This window comes from Zingiber officinale, chromosome 5A, assembly GCF_018446385.1.
Source record: "Zingiber officinale cultivar Zhangliang chromosome 5A, Zo_v1.1, whole genome shotgun sequence".
Taxonomy (NCBI): Eukaryota; Viridiplantae; Streptophyta; class Magnoliopsida; order Zingiberales; family Zingiberaceae; genus Zingiber; species Zingiber officinale.
Genome location: NC_055994.1, coordinates 73,295,770 through 73,311,692, shown reverse-complemented (window position 1 = coordinate 73,311,692; position 15,923 = coordinate 73,295,770). Strand labels below are relative to the sequence as shown.

Below are 15,923 nucleotides of genomic sequence, written 5' to 3'. Positions count from 1 at the left end.
TTAATCAGTAATATTTAATTTATTCTACATTAAAATTAGATTTGAACAGTAATATTTAATTTTTTAATAGTATAAGTTAGGTTTGATAAATTAAAATATTATTGGTTATACTTATTATTAATTATTTTTTTATAATTTATTTTAAAATTTGGACACGATATTTTTTATGTTTATTTTTTTAATAAAATTATATTTAATATTAAAATAAATTATTTCTCTTTAAATTTTATTTCTTTCTCAATTTCTCTCTTTGATAGAAAGATTCTAGATGAGATATATTAATTAAATTTAGAAATTGATTTCCTAATTTAATTAGATAAATTTTGATTTATTAAAATCAAATTTATAACATTTTTTTTTGACAAAATAGAATTATAATATATTTAAATTTATGCCATGTTCACATCATATTATATGTCATGTAGATGCATTAATTATAACATAATTAGTTTTTGCTATCTGAGTGATGTGATTAGATCTTGCCGTATGTGTGATGTGTCATGACATGCTGTGATGTGTCATATCATCATCTATAGTCATGTCATCGTTTATGTCATGTGTATAATGTCATGTAGATAGAATATTTACATGATGTAGATGTGACCAAATACCTTACACAATGTTAAAACATAAACTTTACGTTAATATTATAAGAACTAGAGTGCGGTGCCGACCGTCAGTTACTACTGGCGCCGGGAGGAGCATCCTCAGGAAAGAGAGAGGGAGAAAGAGGAGACGTATCGAATCATTGGAGATCTGGATCGGAGGAGACACCCGGAGATTAGGATCGGAGGGGAGAAGAGCAGCGCGCGCGTGAAAGGGAAAGGGGTTGGGTGCCCTAAAAACCGGGTTTGCCGACACCAACGGAAACTAAATTCCATCGGTAAGCTATAATTGTATCGACGGAATTTAATTTCCTTCGATAATTACTGACGGAATTTTTTTTTCCTCAGTAATTCTGTCAGTATTATTAATTTTTCTTGTGGTGGATGGGTATGCCCAATAATTCAACGGAGTTTATTTTTATCATTGATTTTTTTTTTTTCAATCATGCCCAATAATTAATTGATTAACTTGCTTTCAAATTTTTAGTATGATTTATCTTGATATAAACCAATTGAACGCGTAGATTGCGCCGCATAAAGTGTGTCGTGTTTCAGAGCTTTATTCTCTAATGGACAGAATAAAGGAACCGTATACAATTTTTCTTTCTTCCTTACATTATGATTATGACTATTATTATTATTATTTTTAATCAATATCGTATATCTAATTTATATTGATTAATTTTAAGATAATTAATTTAATTCTATAAAATTTTTTCATTAAATAGTAGAATAAATAAAAAAACATTAATAATACCTATTTAAAAAAATTCATTCTTAACTAGTCTAAATTAGACGTTTTTCACAATTTTTAAAATATTCAACTCTAATAAAATTTAATTGATGTTTTTTTTTCTTAAATATTTTACCGTTATATCATATAAAATAAGTTATATTAAATAATATAAATTTTATTATATTGTTTAAAAAGTAATATATGTGATAAATTACTTAAATCTTATGAAAAGTTAAATGAGGTAACTAATTAGATTGTTATTATACAATTACATCATTGGTACAAAAAAAAAAATTACACCCAAAAAGGAATTTAAAAAGTATTAAAGTATACTTAAAGTTATTTCAATATTTTTCTTATTTTTGAAAAAAAAAACCTGCATCTTCTTTTCGTAGTTTAGTCATCGATACACGCGCCGATAAATAGAGAGTGAGGGGATGAAGAAGTGGAGAAGCGGAGATGGAGCGCGAGGAAGTGGCGGCGGATAGAGAGGTGGAGGAGGTGGCGAAGAGAGCAACGCCGAGCGAGGAAGAACCGGCGTCCGATGGAATCTCCGCCGTCATCCCTGGGTGGTTCTCCGAGATCAGCCCCATGTGGCCAGGTCCGCGATCCGTTTCTCGACTCTTCCTATCGGTGACCCTCCTTCCTCTGGAACTGGTCTGGGTTTGTGCCGCCTGGTTCTCGGAGTATTCTCTTCTCCTCAGAGTTCAGATTAGGTTTGCTGTTCTAGGGTTTGGCTATGGTGCTCCTCTGGAGTAGTGAAAAGTTGTTTTTTTTATACTTATTCATAGAGTTTGCCTCAGTTTACTCTCCTGTTTTGGGTTTTTTTGAGGTCAAATAAGTTTTTCCTTGATATAAATTCCAAAAGAATCGATTTTTTTTGGACATATCAATGATTTTTTCTAAGCATTCGCGTTTGCGGATGAAATGGAAGATGCTAAAGGAGCCAAACCCTAATGTTTATATTACCACTGTGTATGTTGATTTCTCGGATATCACTTAATCAACTGAAAATAAATTTGTGTATATCATTTTGATGCTTGATAAACCTATGATTATGCTTTTTTATGATGGTAGAAAAATGCTACTTTCCTGTTTTCTACTATTTTTTTTGTTCATCTCACCAAGACTGCACATGATCTCTTATTTTCTTTAATGGAGCCAGTTATTATTTTTCCTTCTTTTGGTAAGTGCCCTTGTGGTGAGTTCGGTATATTATCAAGGGAATTAAAGAAAAGTAGTTGGGAAATTTTGGAAAATGAAAGGACTCTGAAAATTTTGCACCATTCATCAAGTTCCACCTCCGAGTTAATAATGTATTGCAAGAAGATATCTGGTGAGTGCTATAATTGAATTGAACCTTGTTAAGAATTATTTTGGATAAGATGAACTGTATGTGACTATTGGTGTCTGTTTACATGCGGAAAGGCACATTACCTGAGGCTGCTTGGTTCCTTCCCCTCCGTTGATTCAAAAGATACCATAGAAGGGCCTTTGAGCCCCCCTTATGTGAAGCCTTTTGATCACATATGCTTCTGCCCAATTTTTGGGTGGAAGTGGGGGACTTCCATAGAAATAGTTGCAAAAAGATGTTGTTACCCATCCCTCCAATTACCTCACTTTACAAGTTGTATGTTGTCCTAGATCTGGTTGGAAAAGAGAGTTGGCATAGCGATCCAATGTCCAATGTCTAAAGAGGATGAGTTCTAGTATCTTGCATCCTGCATCCGGTGTCTGGCATGAAGCATGGGAGGACAGCATCTGCTTGCAATGTGCAAGAGTAGGGAAGGGTGGTGCTTGCAGTGGGGTAAGGGAGGTGGTGTGAGTGAATGAGCAAGTGTCTGGGAAGGTGCTCTGGGCAGCAGTGGGTGCGTGTGGGTGGGTGATGAGTGTGAATGGGGAGAGGGTGTGTCAGTGGCAGGTGCAAGAGAGGAAGATGAGAGTTGAGAGGGTATCTCATCATTTGATTCTTATCGCTCTATTTCTTTCACCCTTGTCCACTTACCCAGCTAAATAGCTTGTTTCCCCTTCTTTTTGCACCTCCTCTCCTTCACATTTTCCCCTTCTCTCCAGCTTCTTTTCCTCTTGGGTCAACAGGGCAAACAGAGCCTTAACTCTCTACTGCCAATTTTCTCATAAAATTATTGTAGATTTCCCTGCAAAAAAATTATAATAAAAAAATCATGCAGAACATGCAAATTTTTACCATTATTGTTTTCAGTTATGTAATCATATGTGTTTCTATGCAGAGAATTTTTCTTATCATGCTTTTCTTTGATTTTTACTGAAATTGATAATCATATGTTTCTGGTAACTTATGTAGGAGAGGCTCACTCTTTGAAGGTTGAAAAGGTTTTGTTTCAGGCAAAATCAGATTACCAAAATGTACTGGTATTCCAGGTAATTATGACTGATTGAGCAGCATATGATTTTTATCTTCCATTGTTTGTGACATTTGTGAAGCAGAATTTTCCACAGGCTGATTTTTTTTTTTTTCCAGTCATCAACCTACGGCAAGGTTCTTGTCTTAGATGGAGTGATTCAAGTAACAGACCGAGATGAATGTGCTTACCAAGAAATGATTACTCATCTTCCATTGTGCTCAATACCAAATCCTAGAAAGGTGCATATACAAATTAAATTTTATTACCTACTTACCTTCTCAAAGTAAAAAATGGAACAGATGGTCTATTATGCTATTGAATTGTGCACTCCAAGCTATCTTTATCCAGCTTGAAGGGTTCTACTATAACCTTTTAATTTTTCCCCTATTTATGTGCAACTCAAATACTTGTTGTGCTGCTGCATGGTCTGCACTAAACTGTATCCAGGTCCTCCTTAAAAGCCTGCAGTAGTAGATATGTGGACTTCTTGTCTATATTATTTAAATTTATGCCAATATTGTAGGATTGATTGACTGATATATTTCAGGTACTGGTTATTGGTGGTGGTGATGGAGGTGTGCTGCGAGAAGTTTCACGTTATTCTTCTGTGGAGCAAATAGATATATGCGAGATTGATAAGATGGTTATAGATGTGAGTAAAATAATAAATTTTGTGCTTTACAATCGATTATTCATCTTCATTCTGTCATGGTTTTTCTTCCTGGTATCCCTAATTGTGTAGGGTGTTATACTTGGTTCAAAAAATTTGAATGCTTTAACTTGACTACATTAAAATCAGGCATGCCGTTGGTAGTTATCTTACATGAAACTGAAACACGAAAACAAGAGGAAATTATGAAAATGGATATTAAAATATGAACTGACCAAGAAGGATAGCTCCTTTGGCAGTAACTATATGATTTATGGCAGCAGAATATGGTGTTTCAGCTGAGCCAATCAAAATAGCACAACATTTAAAACCTTGCTTTTGTAGTTTCATTCTCAAACATAGTGAGTTCATCCAATTGTCTATATAAACTCCAAGTATGTCAAAATTGACAACTCTATGCATCTTGTCTTTCTTTTTATCCAAAAAAAGGAAAAAACAAAAATGTTGCATGCAAACACCCTACCTAGCTAGGACTCAGAACAAGCAAATGGTAATACATCTGTAATACTTAGTTAATAATAGTAGAGCAGGCTCTATAATACTACTTTAAAATGTATTGTCTTATATTGATAATTAATTACTAAATAACTTTTCTAATTTGCATTTCTGGAATTCAATCTACAATTGACACAATTATCTGATCAGTAGAGGCTCAATGGGATCTTTACATATGCAAAATGCTTTTCACCAATCAATCAAGAGTTACACTTTCACATGCTTTAATGTTCAAACTGTGATCTGAGAAGTTGATTTCTTGTTCTAGGTTTCAAAGCAATTCTTTCCACATCTCGCTGTTGGTTATAAGGATCCTCGTGTCACTCTGCATATTGGTGATGGTAAGAATTATTTCTGGGTGATAAGTCTCAAAAGAATTGGTTGCTCTAAATATGGTTTAGGGTTTACTAGGGGGGAGGGCTAGGGTTAAGGTCCTTGCCAACTCTTACTAACTAAGCTAGTTGGCAACCTTGCCTATACTGCAAGCTAGTTTGGCTAATAGGAATAATTGGGATATTTCTTTGTGATTTTTGCAACTTGGTTTATATAGTATAAAAAAATGCAGGAGTTGCATTTCTGAAAGCTGTTCCCGAAGGTACCTATGATGCAATCATTGTGGATTCATCTGATCCAATAGGTACATATCAACTCTCTACATATCAACTCTCTATTATCTGTTTTTGTTTCCTTGGAGCATCCTAATTTTGTTTCTTGGCTTAATCAGGTCCAGCTCAAGAACTTTTTGAGAAGCCTTTCTTTGAGTCTATTGCTAAAGCCCTTCGCCCAGGTGGAGTTGTATGCACCCAAGCGGAGAGCATATGGCTTCATATGCAACTGATCGAAGACATTGTTTCTGCTTGTCGCCAGGTCTTCCGAGGCTCTGTGAGTTATGCTTGGACGACTGTTCCAACATACCCAAGGTATGGCTGTTAACCTCATGTAGTTCACTGAATGGATACATGTGGCTACTGATGATTCATCAATGCAGTGGAGTTATCGGGTTCATGCTTTGTTCAACCGAAGGACCAGCAGTTGATTTCCAGCATCCTGTATACCACATTGATCAGGATGAGATTTCTATCAAATCTATGGGACCCTTGAAGTTTTATAATTCTGAGGTAATTAATCCACCGGAAGCGTTGTACAGCGAACACACATTCCTTTCAGTTACTTAGCTCTTCTTTTTTCCCAGATCCATTCTGCTGCATTCTGTTTGCCTTCTTTTGCAAAGAGAGTCATTGGTTCCAAAGCTCGCTGAGATGCACCACCCGATGAATGCCAAGAAAACTCAGCAGTTCATGATCCCTGAAACGATAAGGGATTACTAAGGTCGATTACGGTTGCCATCTGGTATTTCATAATGATCTGAAGAGAGGAATCTTCAGTTTCAAAGACAATTGTTACCCCATTTCCCTTTAAAACTTATTTTGGATAGCTCCAGTTTTGTATTATTTCTGCCTAAGAAAACTGTCCCTAAACTATCGTTCCACTAGAAAATTGCTCTAGTTTCTTTAATGCTACACAAGAGGCACAAGTTTCATATTTCGACTTCTTTAAGAAGTTGCAAACTGCTGCATTACAGACCTGTCATGTTATGAAGAACCTCTATCTAGTCATGACATTACGACATGAAAACTAGTCGACACCTGAGAAGAAATGCAGTGGGCAAAAAGATTGTACATTGCCATATGATTTCTAGGAGAAAAGGGTTGAAGAATTGCAGAGAGAACCTTGCCTTCTTGCTCAAACTCAGACTGATGGAAAATACTTGTTGAGATTAAATGGCAATGAGTAGAATTCCTCGCTCCTCGGATCCGATCTAAACGATCGAAACCTATCCCAAAAGTGATATCCTCTATCTTTCCTCGTCGTGCCATCATTTCTTTTCAGAGTGTTGTCCAAGAAATATGCTACAGAGCCGGCGACTAGCACTTGCGAGGAGAAGAAGATGCTGATGCTATCATTGAACTGGAGAACGAGATTATCACAGTTTTTAAATCTAGAGAACGAAATTAGACCAAATAGAATTGTGTATGGTTCAATCAGTGACATACCCATCTAGCACCAGTATGCACTGGACCATGGCCAGCAACAAAAGTATATTCATTGAAGTATTGAGGAACTGATAAACCCATGAACACAGAAAACCCTAAAATGAACTTTGTCCTGAAGCTGTTTAAGTTACAGAACTGAAGGAAACTGAGACCTGCAGCACCTGTTCATGGAGCAAAAGTTCATGTTTGAGCTGCAAGATTAATTGTATATGTTCACAAGAAGCCTACCAACATATGCAAAGAGAAGACAATACACAGCTGCAAGAATTGGCCCTGGAATAGAGGCAAAAACAGCTCCAAATTTTCCTGCAATAACATGAGTTTAAGTTCAAATATAAACCAAAGAAGCTACAATTATGTTTGAGCTACTCACCAAATACAGAGAAGAAGATCATGAACACTGCAGATATTTGAACTACTCTTCTGCTACCAACACGAGTCAAAGCCAGCAGACCGGCATTTTCACTGCATTAATTTCAATCGTTTTCTTTGAATTTTTCAGTCATCAAAATACACTCATCCTGTAAATCAATCTATGAACTTACACAGACACAGTGGATCCGTTCACTGTTCCAAATATCCCATCCAGCAAAACTCCAATTCCCTAGTAGTAAACAAAAGATACAAGTGATGCAGATAAAAGAAAGTTTTCAGAAAAATGATTAGAGAAAGATTTAACACCTGCCATCCAACACCTCGACTTAGAACTGATGGTGGCATTTGTGTGGCACTTGCAAACCTTGAAACAGCTATAAAACCTCCAGTCGACTGCAATGTTTCATAAGCTTAGGTAAAATCATGATCTAACAAAGGGAGGAGAAGATGGAGACGAGGTACCTCTACAAGAGCAACAAATGAAGCAACCATCATGGCAAAAGCTTCACCAGCATCAAAAGTTGGAGTCCCCCATTGAAAAGGGTAGGGGATTCTTATCCTGCCGGCATCATTAACAATCCAGTGGATTACATGAAACTATAGACGTTAAATATGTATATATTGTGCATTACCATGGAGATGCTCCGATGAGCCCAGACCGGTCGGTACGACAGTGAAGTTGAGTTCTTCTAGGTGCATGTCTATATGCACCTCCCACAGTGAGGATCAAGGCAAAAAGCCATACAATTCCAACCGAGATTACGAGTGCAAACAGTTCGACAACATGCTTCCTTGATTGCATTGCATGTGGAATATACTGAAAAATTATTGAAGAACAATGAATCATTCATTAGTTAGCAAAGATCTAAATTTGTTTTTCCTTGTTTGCTACTACCTGTGAAAGTATTATGAGCAGTATTAGCTGCGGAAGTCCAATTTCTATACATTTTGCAACCTGTGACCATGTAACATGTATCTTTAAGAATTTTACAACAACAACAAAAAAAGGAAATACAATTGTTTGTGAACTCTCAACAGAGGAAATCTTACTGCAGGAAATCCATGTTGGTAGAGGCCAAAGCCAACCAGAGCAACCAGTGGTGCAGCCGAAAGAGGACTCAGTAATCTACATCAAATTTACATCGATATGATCTTTAAAGTTAAAAAAGAAAGGAGAAAATTGTAGTTGATACTGAACCTTACTACAAGGCGCCATAGGCCACTAAAGCCTAGTATGATCTGCACAGCTGAGGCAGCAATGAGAGCCCCCTGTGTCCCCCTCATGACGCGTAAAAATCGCTGAAAAACACACAAAATTTCCAACTTAAAGAACAACAGCAACGACAAGTCTTGTGTTTCAAGAACTATATATATTATGAACATGATCAATTAGATCCAAGACACCTGATGAGGGTCCATAATGTGACTGTAGCGAGAAGCCAAAATGATTGAGATTGTGGGGAGAGTGAAAGTGTATGAGCCACCAACCACAGCAGGCAATCGAGTTCCAAACGTTGTCTGTAGCAGGGTGTTTATGCCAGCCACAAACAGTAGGGTTTGGATCACTCTTGCTATTTCATCCTAAGAATTTTATTTAACAAGGCACGATCAATTGCAAATATTTAAAATTATATAAACCCTGAATTAAATTGCAGAATTGGTCGAAATTGATGAGCCTCACATTTCCTCCTCCCATTTGAGGAACAAGAGCTGTAGGAATGATGACTGAAGTTCCTAGCATTACAAGGTAGTGCTGGAATCCTAAGAGGAAGGCTTCAGCTGTAAATTACTTTTCAAATTATTATTAGATTTAAAAGCATTTAATAATCTTATATATAGGGCTTAAAATAAAATTAAAAAAAAAACACTAAAAGACTTAGAAGATTACCAAGAAAATGAGATGCACATTTAATAATTATTTAGACTAAAACTAAATTTAATTAGATCAAAATTAAGCCGAACTTGAAGTTAAGCCAAATCAAACTTGAGTCAAGACCAGCCCAGTTTAAGTCAGGTCAAATCGAACTCGAGTTAAGTTGACTCTGCTAGAAGACCTCAAGTTAAGACCGTCTAGGTCACATCCGAATTTTATCCACCCCAATGTACAACTCTAATTTAACACGGTGATTATTGAAGCATCGATAATCAAGAACTATGTCTCTAAGAAGAAAAGGGCGAGATGTGTCTTTGAGAATTAAATCATCCTTTCACTTTCTATTTAAAATTAATCCGTTATAGTATTCTACTCTCCTTTTCAGTAGTTTTCGCCTTTCGTTTTCTCCATCTTTTTCTCTCAAGTTGGATTTGAGTGACAAAGAGCTATGTTAAAGTTCTAACATCTTAATTACATCTTCATTGAATTTTTCTAAACAACAGAAGATCCTTATAACACTTGACATTTAGAAGGTTGACTTACGGAGAAGCCGACCCAACTAAAATCTAGCCTGAAGGAAGCTAATCTAATTGAAGTCTCACCTGAAAGAGATCGACCTAATTGAAGCCTGTCTTGAAGGAAGCCAATCTAATTGAAGTATTCGTACCATCCCTTAATCTCATAGGGGATCAAATATAATTATTCAAAATAATTAACAATCAAATATAAATTTATTTTCTAATTAATAAATAACTAAATACCATCCAATCAACTATTAGCCATCAATTACTTTGAATAAAAATTGTTCAAATATATATATACTCCTAGCAGTCCTTGAGTTTGTTCGTATTTATTTAATTTCTGAGTTATTAAACATTTTTACTCATAAAAAATATTGGAACCACACCAAATAGATCGTTAGATTTGCAGTAACGAAGCCGATGAAAGATAGAGAGATGTTTTAGTAAATAAGTTGCCTTTTATTAAACTATAAAGTTTGATGAACTTTTGGATATTCAATTAAATGCACCAAAAATCGCAATGAAAAATAAAATAAGCAGTATATATGTTCTCACGCCACGGAGGAGGACTAGTTATGCAATAAGAAACGTCGGGCAACTGGTCCTTCACTTGGTGCGGCTGTGCCGCCTCCTCCGGCTTTGATGGCACCGCCGCCCGCTGGGCTCCTCCGCTGCCGTCGTCGCTGCTGCCTCCTCCTGTCATCCTTTTTCACGTATATTCCTACAACCTGAAACCTTCAAAACCTTCCAAAAAAACAACCTCCAAAAGGAGACTTGCATTCAAAAAAATAGGCCTTCATGCGCGCACACGCACCCAACCATTGCAACTAAACAACCACACCAAATATAAATAAATAAATAAATAAATATATATATAAAATAAAGCAGAAGAAATGGCGAGAGCTGAGCAGGAAAGCAGCCGTGGAACCTCCGCCAGTTTCTTCGCAATATATACATTTCCAGTAAATGGCAACTTTACTTTACATTTACAGTGTGGTCAGCAATCAAAACGTTTGGGTGGTCATGCAGGAAGTAATTTCGTTGGGATTACACGGCTGGCTACCTCACGATTCGAATCCATATCTAAGGAAGCGAATCTCCTTTGGAAACCAACTGCTCCAGGGGCTAATTAAGTACGCATCTGTCCTGTCGGCGTGATATATGAGGTGTTATCGCATGTCTTAAGATTGAAACTCGCACTTTCGAGTATGTCTTTCTTTCTTTTTTTTTTTTTTTTTTTTTTTTTAATATATTTTAGTCATCTATACGAATAATTGGTAATCAACTTTAATTTACTTTTTTTCTGTATTGACCTAAAAATAAATAGACGAAGAAATCATCTTTTTTACCACGTAATTAAGTATATATGTAAAATAATAATAATAATAATAATAATTGAGGTTAAATAATGTCAAATTGGGATGTGAACAATCTGACTCCTTAAACATTTTTCATTGGATGGATAAATTAAGAAAATATAGATAGAGACTCGTTGACAAGCAGCATTCTCAGGTCCATTAGTCATTAAGGAGAAAATTTTTTAATAATACATCGCAGTTGAATTTTAAACTCTAGATCTCTGATTTATTACTGGAGGGACTAATTATGACACTGTTCATGGGACAAAAAGATTTATTAATCTAAAAAATTTTGGATCATTATTCGATTTATGTGTGTCATCTATGCACAGGGACATGCTAATCTTCTGTGTATAGTTCTAATTTTATAATAGGTCTACGAAGAGATAATTTTTTTAAAAAAAATAAAATGACGACTTGTAAAAAAACAAATTATTTAAAATGTCACAAGTGATTTTTTTTATTTTAAAAATATTCAAGTCAAATTAAATGTAACTGTCAGCGTTGCAACATGATTTATATAATTAAATTTGGCGGATCTCATGAGGTAATACAAATGACCTTAATACTGCCATTACAATCAGACAAAGGCATTTTACTGCACCCTAATTAACAATTTTTGCGTGTTATTATTAGCAAGTTTTAGTACACGCAGCAACCAATAGTTTACTGGGTTAATTTAATATAATTTTCATTTTTTATACACAGTATGACATTTCTAAATCAGCTTAAACATTTACATTTATAAATGTTCCATTCATCCGTTGAAAATTATCATGAATTTTTAATTACACAAGATCTGTTTTTTGAGAAACCTTCAAAGAAAATTACAGATCATAATCTTCAGAAATAGAAAAAGTGAAAAATCTTCTATGTTGTTTTAGTAATTCAGATGTCCACATTTCGTATGATTAATTTTCAGGTAGATGATCGTATTCTAGTTTATTGGTCATATAAATTGATGATACGGAAGAAATCATGGGGTTTCTAAAGTCAATAAGAGTTTATCTCAACTCCGTACAACCCTGCCTTCGTGCCAAGTCTAATTATATGCTGATCTCAATTCTGTATCACCCCGACTAAGAGTAATGATACGCTGCAGGAATGAGTCATCCACTCCTACGTGGAATGAAAATGCATGAAACCTTTCTCTCTCTGTCCACCTCATCTTTGACTAAAACCCTAAGCTGCCCACCCATCTCCTCTGATTTCTCTTCTGCGCCTCTCCCTCTTTTTTCTCTTCTGCGCTGCCACAGAAGCTGCGCGCCTGTCCTTCTTCTCTTCTGCGCTCGCCCTCTCCTCCGAGTGCTCTTCCACAGAGAAGCTACGCCTCTCCCCCTTCGTCTCTTCTGCGCCCGCCCTCTCCTCCGAGTGCTCTTCCACACAGAAGCTACGCCTCTCCCCCTTCGTCTCTTCTGCGCCCGCCCTCTCCTCCGATTTTTCTTCCACGCAGAAGCACAAAGAAGAGATCTGCCACCATCGAAGCTCCTACATCGCCGAGCGTTCCCTAAAGGTGCACCCCCAGCAAAGCCGCGAAGCTCCTCCACGGCCTAAGCCCTAAAGCTCTTCCACCGCCTAAGCCCTAAAGCTCCTCCACCAGCGAACCGTGCCTTTGTATGAGGTTGTTGTTTTTCCACTTGATGAATCTTACCCTTATCATTGAGCATTAAGTTCTTCTCATGACATTGTTCTTCTTGAACAAATGCAAAATTATAATTCTGTTTGTTTTCTTGAACAATTCTGGTAGCACTTCTCATGATAATTTTGTTTGGTTCCCAGAAATGAAACCAATTAGGATATTGAAAGTCATGTTTAGGATATTTTAAATTTGCAACTCTTAGAGAATATCTCTTGCTGTTGACATTTGTGATTTGAGATTTTGTTATTCATATGACTATGGTTTGATTTATATTATATATATTGTTTATTTATTTGTAATTCTTGCAACATTTCTCTTCTTGCAGCATGCCATTTCTTATAGCCTATCATTTCTCTTCTTTGTTCATTGTATAAAAGTTTGCTAATAGCTATTTTATTTGAATTTAGGTTGTAAAATTGTTATGAAGCAAGAACTATTAATTGAGGGTGATTTCCAAGTGTTGGGTGATTCGTCAAGCTCAAATGGAGTTGATACTCCACAAGTTGGGATGTGTTTTTCAGCTGAAGAAAAAGTTCGTGATTTTTACAAATCCTATGCCCAGAGTCTTGGTTTCGGTATTTCAAAGCTGGGTTCCAAAAAAGGAGATGATGGCCAGCTGAAGTATTTTTCGTTTGGATGCTCTAAAAATGGTAAGATTGCTCATAGAGTGACAAATTCTTTTTATCCTAGACCCTGTAGTAAAACGGATGCAAAGCAAAGATTAATATTACAGTTTAAAATGATGGATTATGTGTCATTACGAGTATTCAACTTGAACACAATCATGCATTAAGTCCAAGGAAGTCAAGACATTTTAGATGTAATAAAGTGTTAGATTCCCAAACTAAGAGGAAATTAGAGTTAAATGATCAAGCGGGAATAACTTTGAGTAAAAGTTTTCAATCATTTGTTGTTGAAGCTGGTGGCTATGAAAACTTATCGTTTGATGAGAGAAAATGTAGAAATTATGTGGCTGAATCACGGAGATTAAGGCTTGGGAATGGTGATGCAGAAGCCTTGAATAATTACTTTTGTCGTATGCAAAGTAGAAATTCAAATTTCTTTTATGTGATTGACGTAGATGAAGATTCTCGCATAAGAAATATATTTTGGGCTGATGCAAGATCTAGGGTTGCATGTGATTCTTTTTCTGATGTCATTACATTTGATACTACATATCTTACCAATAGTTATGATATGCCATTTGCTCCATTTGTTGGAGTAAATCATCATGGTGAATCTATATTACTTGGTTGTGGTTTGATATCTAAAGAAAATTCTGAAACTTTCATTTGGTTATTTAAATCATGGTTGACATGCATGAGAGGACGAGCTCCACGAGCTATTATTATAGATCAATGCAAAGCCATGGAAATTGCAATTGTTGAGGTATTTCCGAACTCTCATCATCGTTTATGTCTTTGCCATATTATGAAAAAACTTCTAGCAAAGTTTAGTAGTCATGCCAACTATAAGTTGATAAAGAGAAACTTGAAGAATATTGTTTACAATTCTATAACATCTGAAAAATGTGATAGCAACTGGAAAAAATTGATCGAAGAATTTAACTTGGAGAAAAATGATTGATTGAATTCTTTATATGAAATTCGTCATAAATGGATGTCTGTATATCTGAAAGATAAATTTTGGGCAGGGATGTCGACAAGTCAAAGAAGCGAAAGTATGAATACATTTTTTGATGATTATGTTCATTCAAAAACAACTTTGAAGCAGTTTATTGAACAATATGACAATGCTTTGAAAAGTAAGATTGAAAAGGAAGATAATTCTGATTTTACGTCTTTCAATTCAATCATTCCGGTTATTAGTGGCAATCCAATTGAAAAACAGTTTCAAAGTGTTTACACTAACAAAATATTCAAGTTATTTCAAGATGAATTGCGAGGTTTGATATTTTGTAACACTACATTTGTGAAGCAAGAAGGGTCAACACTCTTTTTTGAGGTGACGAAAACTATATATGGGAAAGAGGGAGCAACTCCAAAAAATATTTCTTTCTGGGTACAATATAGTGACTTACAATCTCAGATGAAGTGTTTGTGTCGTCTCTTTGAGTTTCGTGGAATTGTGTGTAGACATTTGATGTTAGTTATGGTGAAAAGAAATATCACTATAGTTCCAGAAAATTATATATTGGAACGATGGCGCAAAGACATTAAACGTGGATATCAAGGAATCACCAATATTTATGATGATTCTTATCTTCATGCAGAGGAACGACAAAGATATAATAATATTCAACCATTGTTACAAGAAGTGGGGCAGCTTGGGTCAAAAAATGATGAGAGGTGCTTTGTTTTAACAGGGATATTGAAAGAAGCCAAAAAAAGGATTATGGATATAAATATTGGTGATTCATTGGATAGTTATCAGGACATCAATAAAATATATGAAGAATTAAGAAATGAGAGCAAACAGTTTCACAGTCCTCTAAAAGTAAGGTCTCGTGGACGTCCACCGATGAAACGAAAACAATCCAAAATTGAGCAAATTGTGAAAAAGACGAAGACAAAGTCTCAAAAAAAGGTTTGGTTGTATATTTGGCGAAATATACTTTTGGTGTTATGTTTTAGTGATAATTGATTTTGCTTTTGTAATTTGTTAATATTGAACATAAGTACATCTATCTACAGGGTTCTACAGTTGATAAAAAGCAAGATGAGTTATCAAATATGAATTCTCCAAGTATGATCGATGATGAGTCCAGTAAAAATGTAAGTTAGATGCATGAAATTTTGGCAAGAAATGAATTCTCCAACTTGTTTTAACCTGAATTTGTCATTTGTTTCAAGCCGCCAAAGATGTTTTAAAGAAAGCCTACTACAATATGATTGCGATCAATAATCAGTCTTTGCAAGATCCTGAAAGAAAGGTATGCAGAGCTTTCTTAGGTGAAAAATTCACATTTATTTTTGAATGTCTTTGCACATACCTAGCTAGGAAGGAAATGATTTGTAAACATTTTATAGGTGCTTTAATTCGTTGATTACTAGACAGTTAGTGTCTGGTCAAATTTATTGCTTACTTCATATGTTTTTATTTCACCAGATGAAATTTATTGCTGTCTAGTCAAATTAACAATAACTTTATAGCTGTAAGTAGCAACAGATGACATTGATTTCTCAAGTTGTTTGTTAGCAATGATATTTTTAAACAGATTTTGGTAATTTTCACTTGAAAAGCAACCGAGCT

The 15,923-nt window shown here is 35.4% G+C and overlaps 2 protein-coding genes and 1 non-coding gene across 3 annotated transcripts; 1 reads left to right on the top strand and 2 right to left on the bottom strand.

Moving 5' to 3' along the window:
- The first annotated feature begins 1,751 nt into the window (after window positions 1-1,751).
- LOC121980597 (spermidine synthase 1-like) lies at window positions 1,752-6,432 on the top strand. The gene is made up of 9 exons (XM_042532699.1): window positions 1,752-1,942; window positions 3,665-3,741; window positions 3,842-3,964; window positions 4,273-4,377; window positions 5,159-5,231; window positions 5,456-5,527; window positions 5,615-5,810; window positions 5,879-6,008; window positions 6,083-6,432. Exons 1-9 carry the CDS (start codon window positions 1,801-1,803, stop codon window positions 6,146-6,148), a joined length of 984 nt encoding a protein of 327 aa, XP_042388633.1. The 5' UTR covers window positions 1,752-1,800; the 3' UTR covers window positions 6,149-6,432.
- On the bottom strand, window positions 5,643-10,822 carry LOC121980595 (nucleobase-ascorbate transporter 6-like). The gene is made up of 14 exons (XM_042532698.1): window positions 10,269-10,822; window positions 9,001-9,098; window positions 8,724-8,900; window positions 8,518-8,618; window positions 8,370-8,445; window positions 8,215-8,274; window positions 7,952-8,136; window positions 7,782-7,878; window positions 7,626-7,712; window positions 7,490-7,548; window positions 7,318-7,409; window positions 7,173-7,250; window positions 6,945-7,105; window positions 5,643-6,858 (listed from the first exon to the last, which is right to left on the bottom strand). The coding sequence occupies exons 1-14, from the start codon at window positions 10,414-10,416 to the stop codon at window positions 6,640-6,642; spliced, it is 1,638 nt and encodes a 545-aa protein (XP_042388632.1). The 5' UTR covers window positions 10,417-10,822; the 3' UTR covers window positions 5,643-6,639.
- Window positions 10,823-11,357: 535 nt separating this feature from the next.
- Window positions 11,358-11,459, bottom strand: LOC121983433. Its single transcript, XR_006112487.1, has one exon. It is a non-coding gene; the product is annotated as a U6 spliceosomal RNA (small nuclear RNA).
- Between the last annotated feature and the right edge of the window lie 4,464 nt (window positions 11,460-15,923).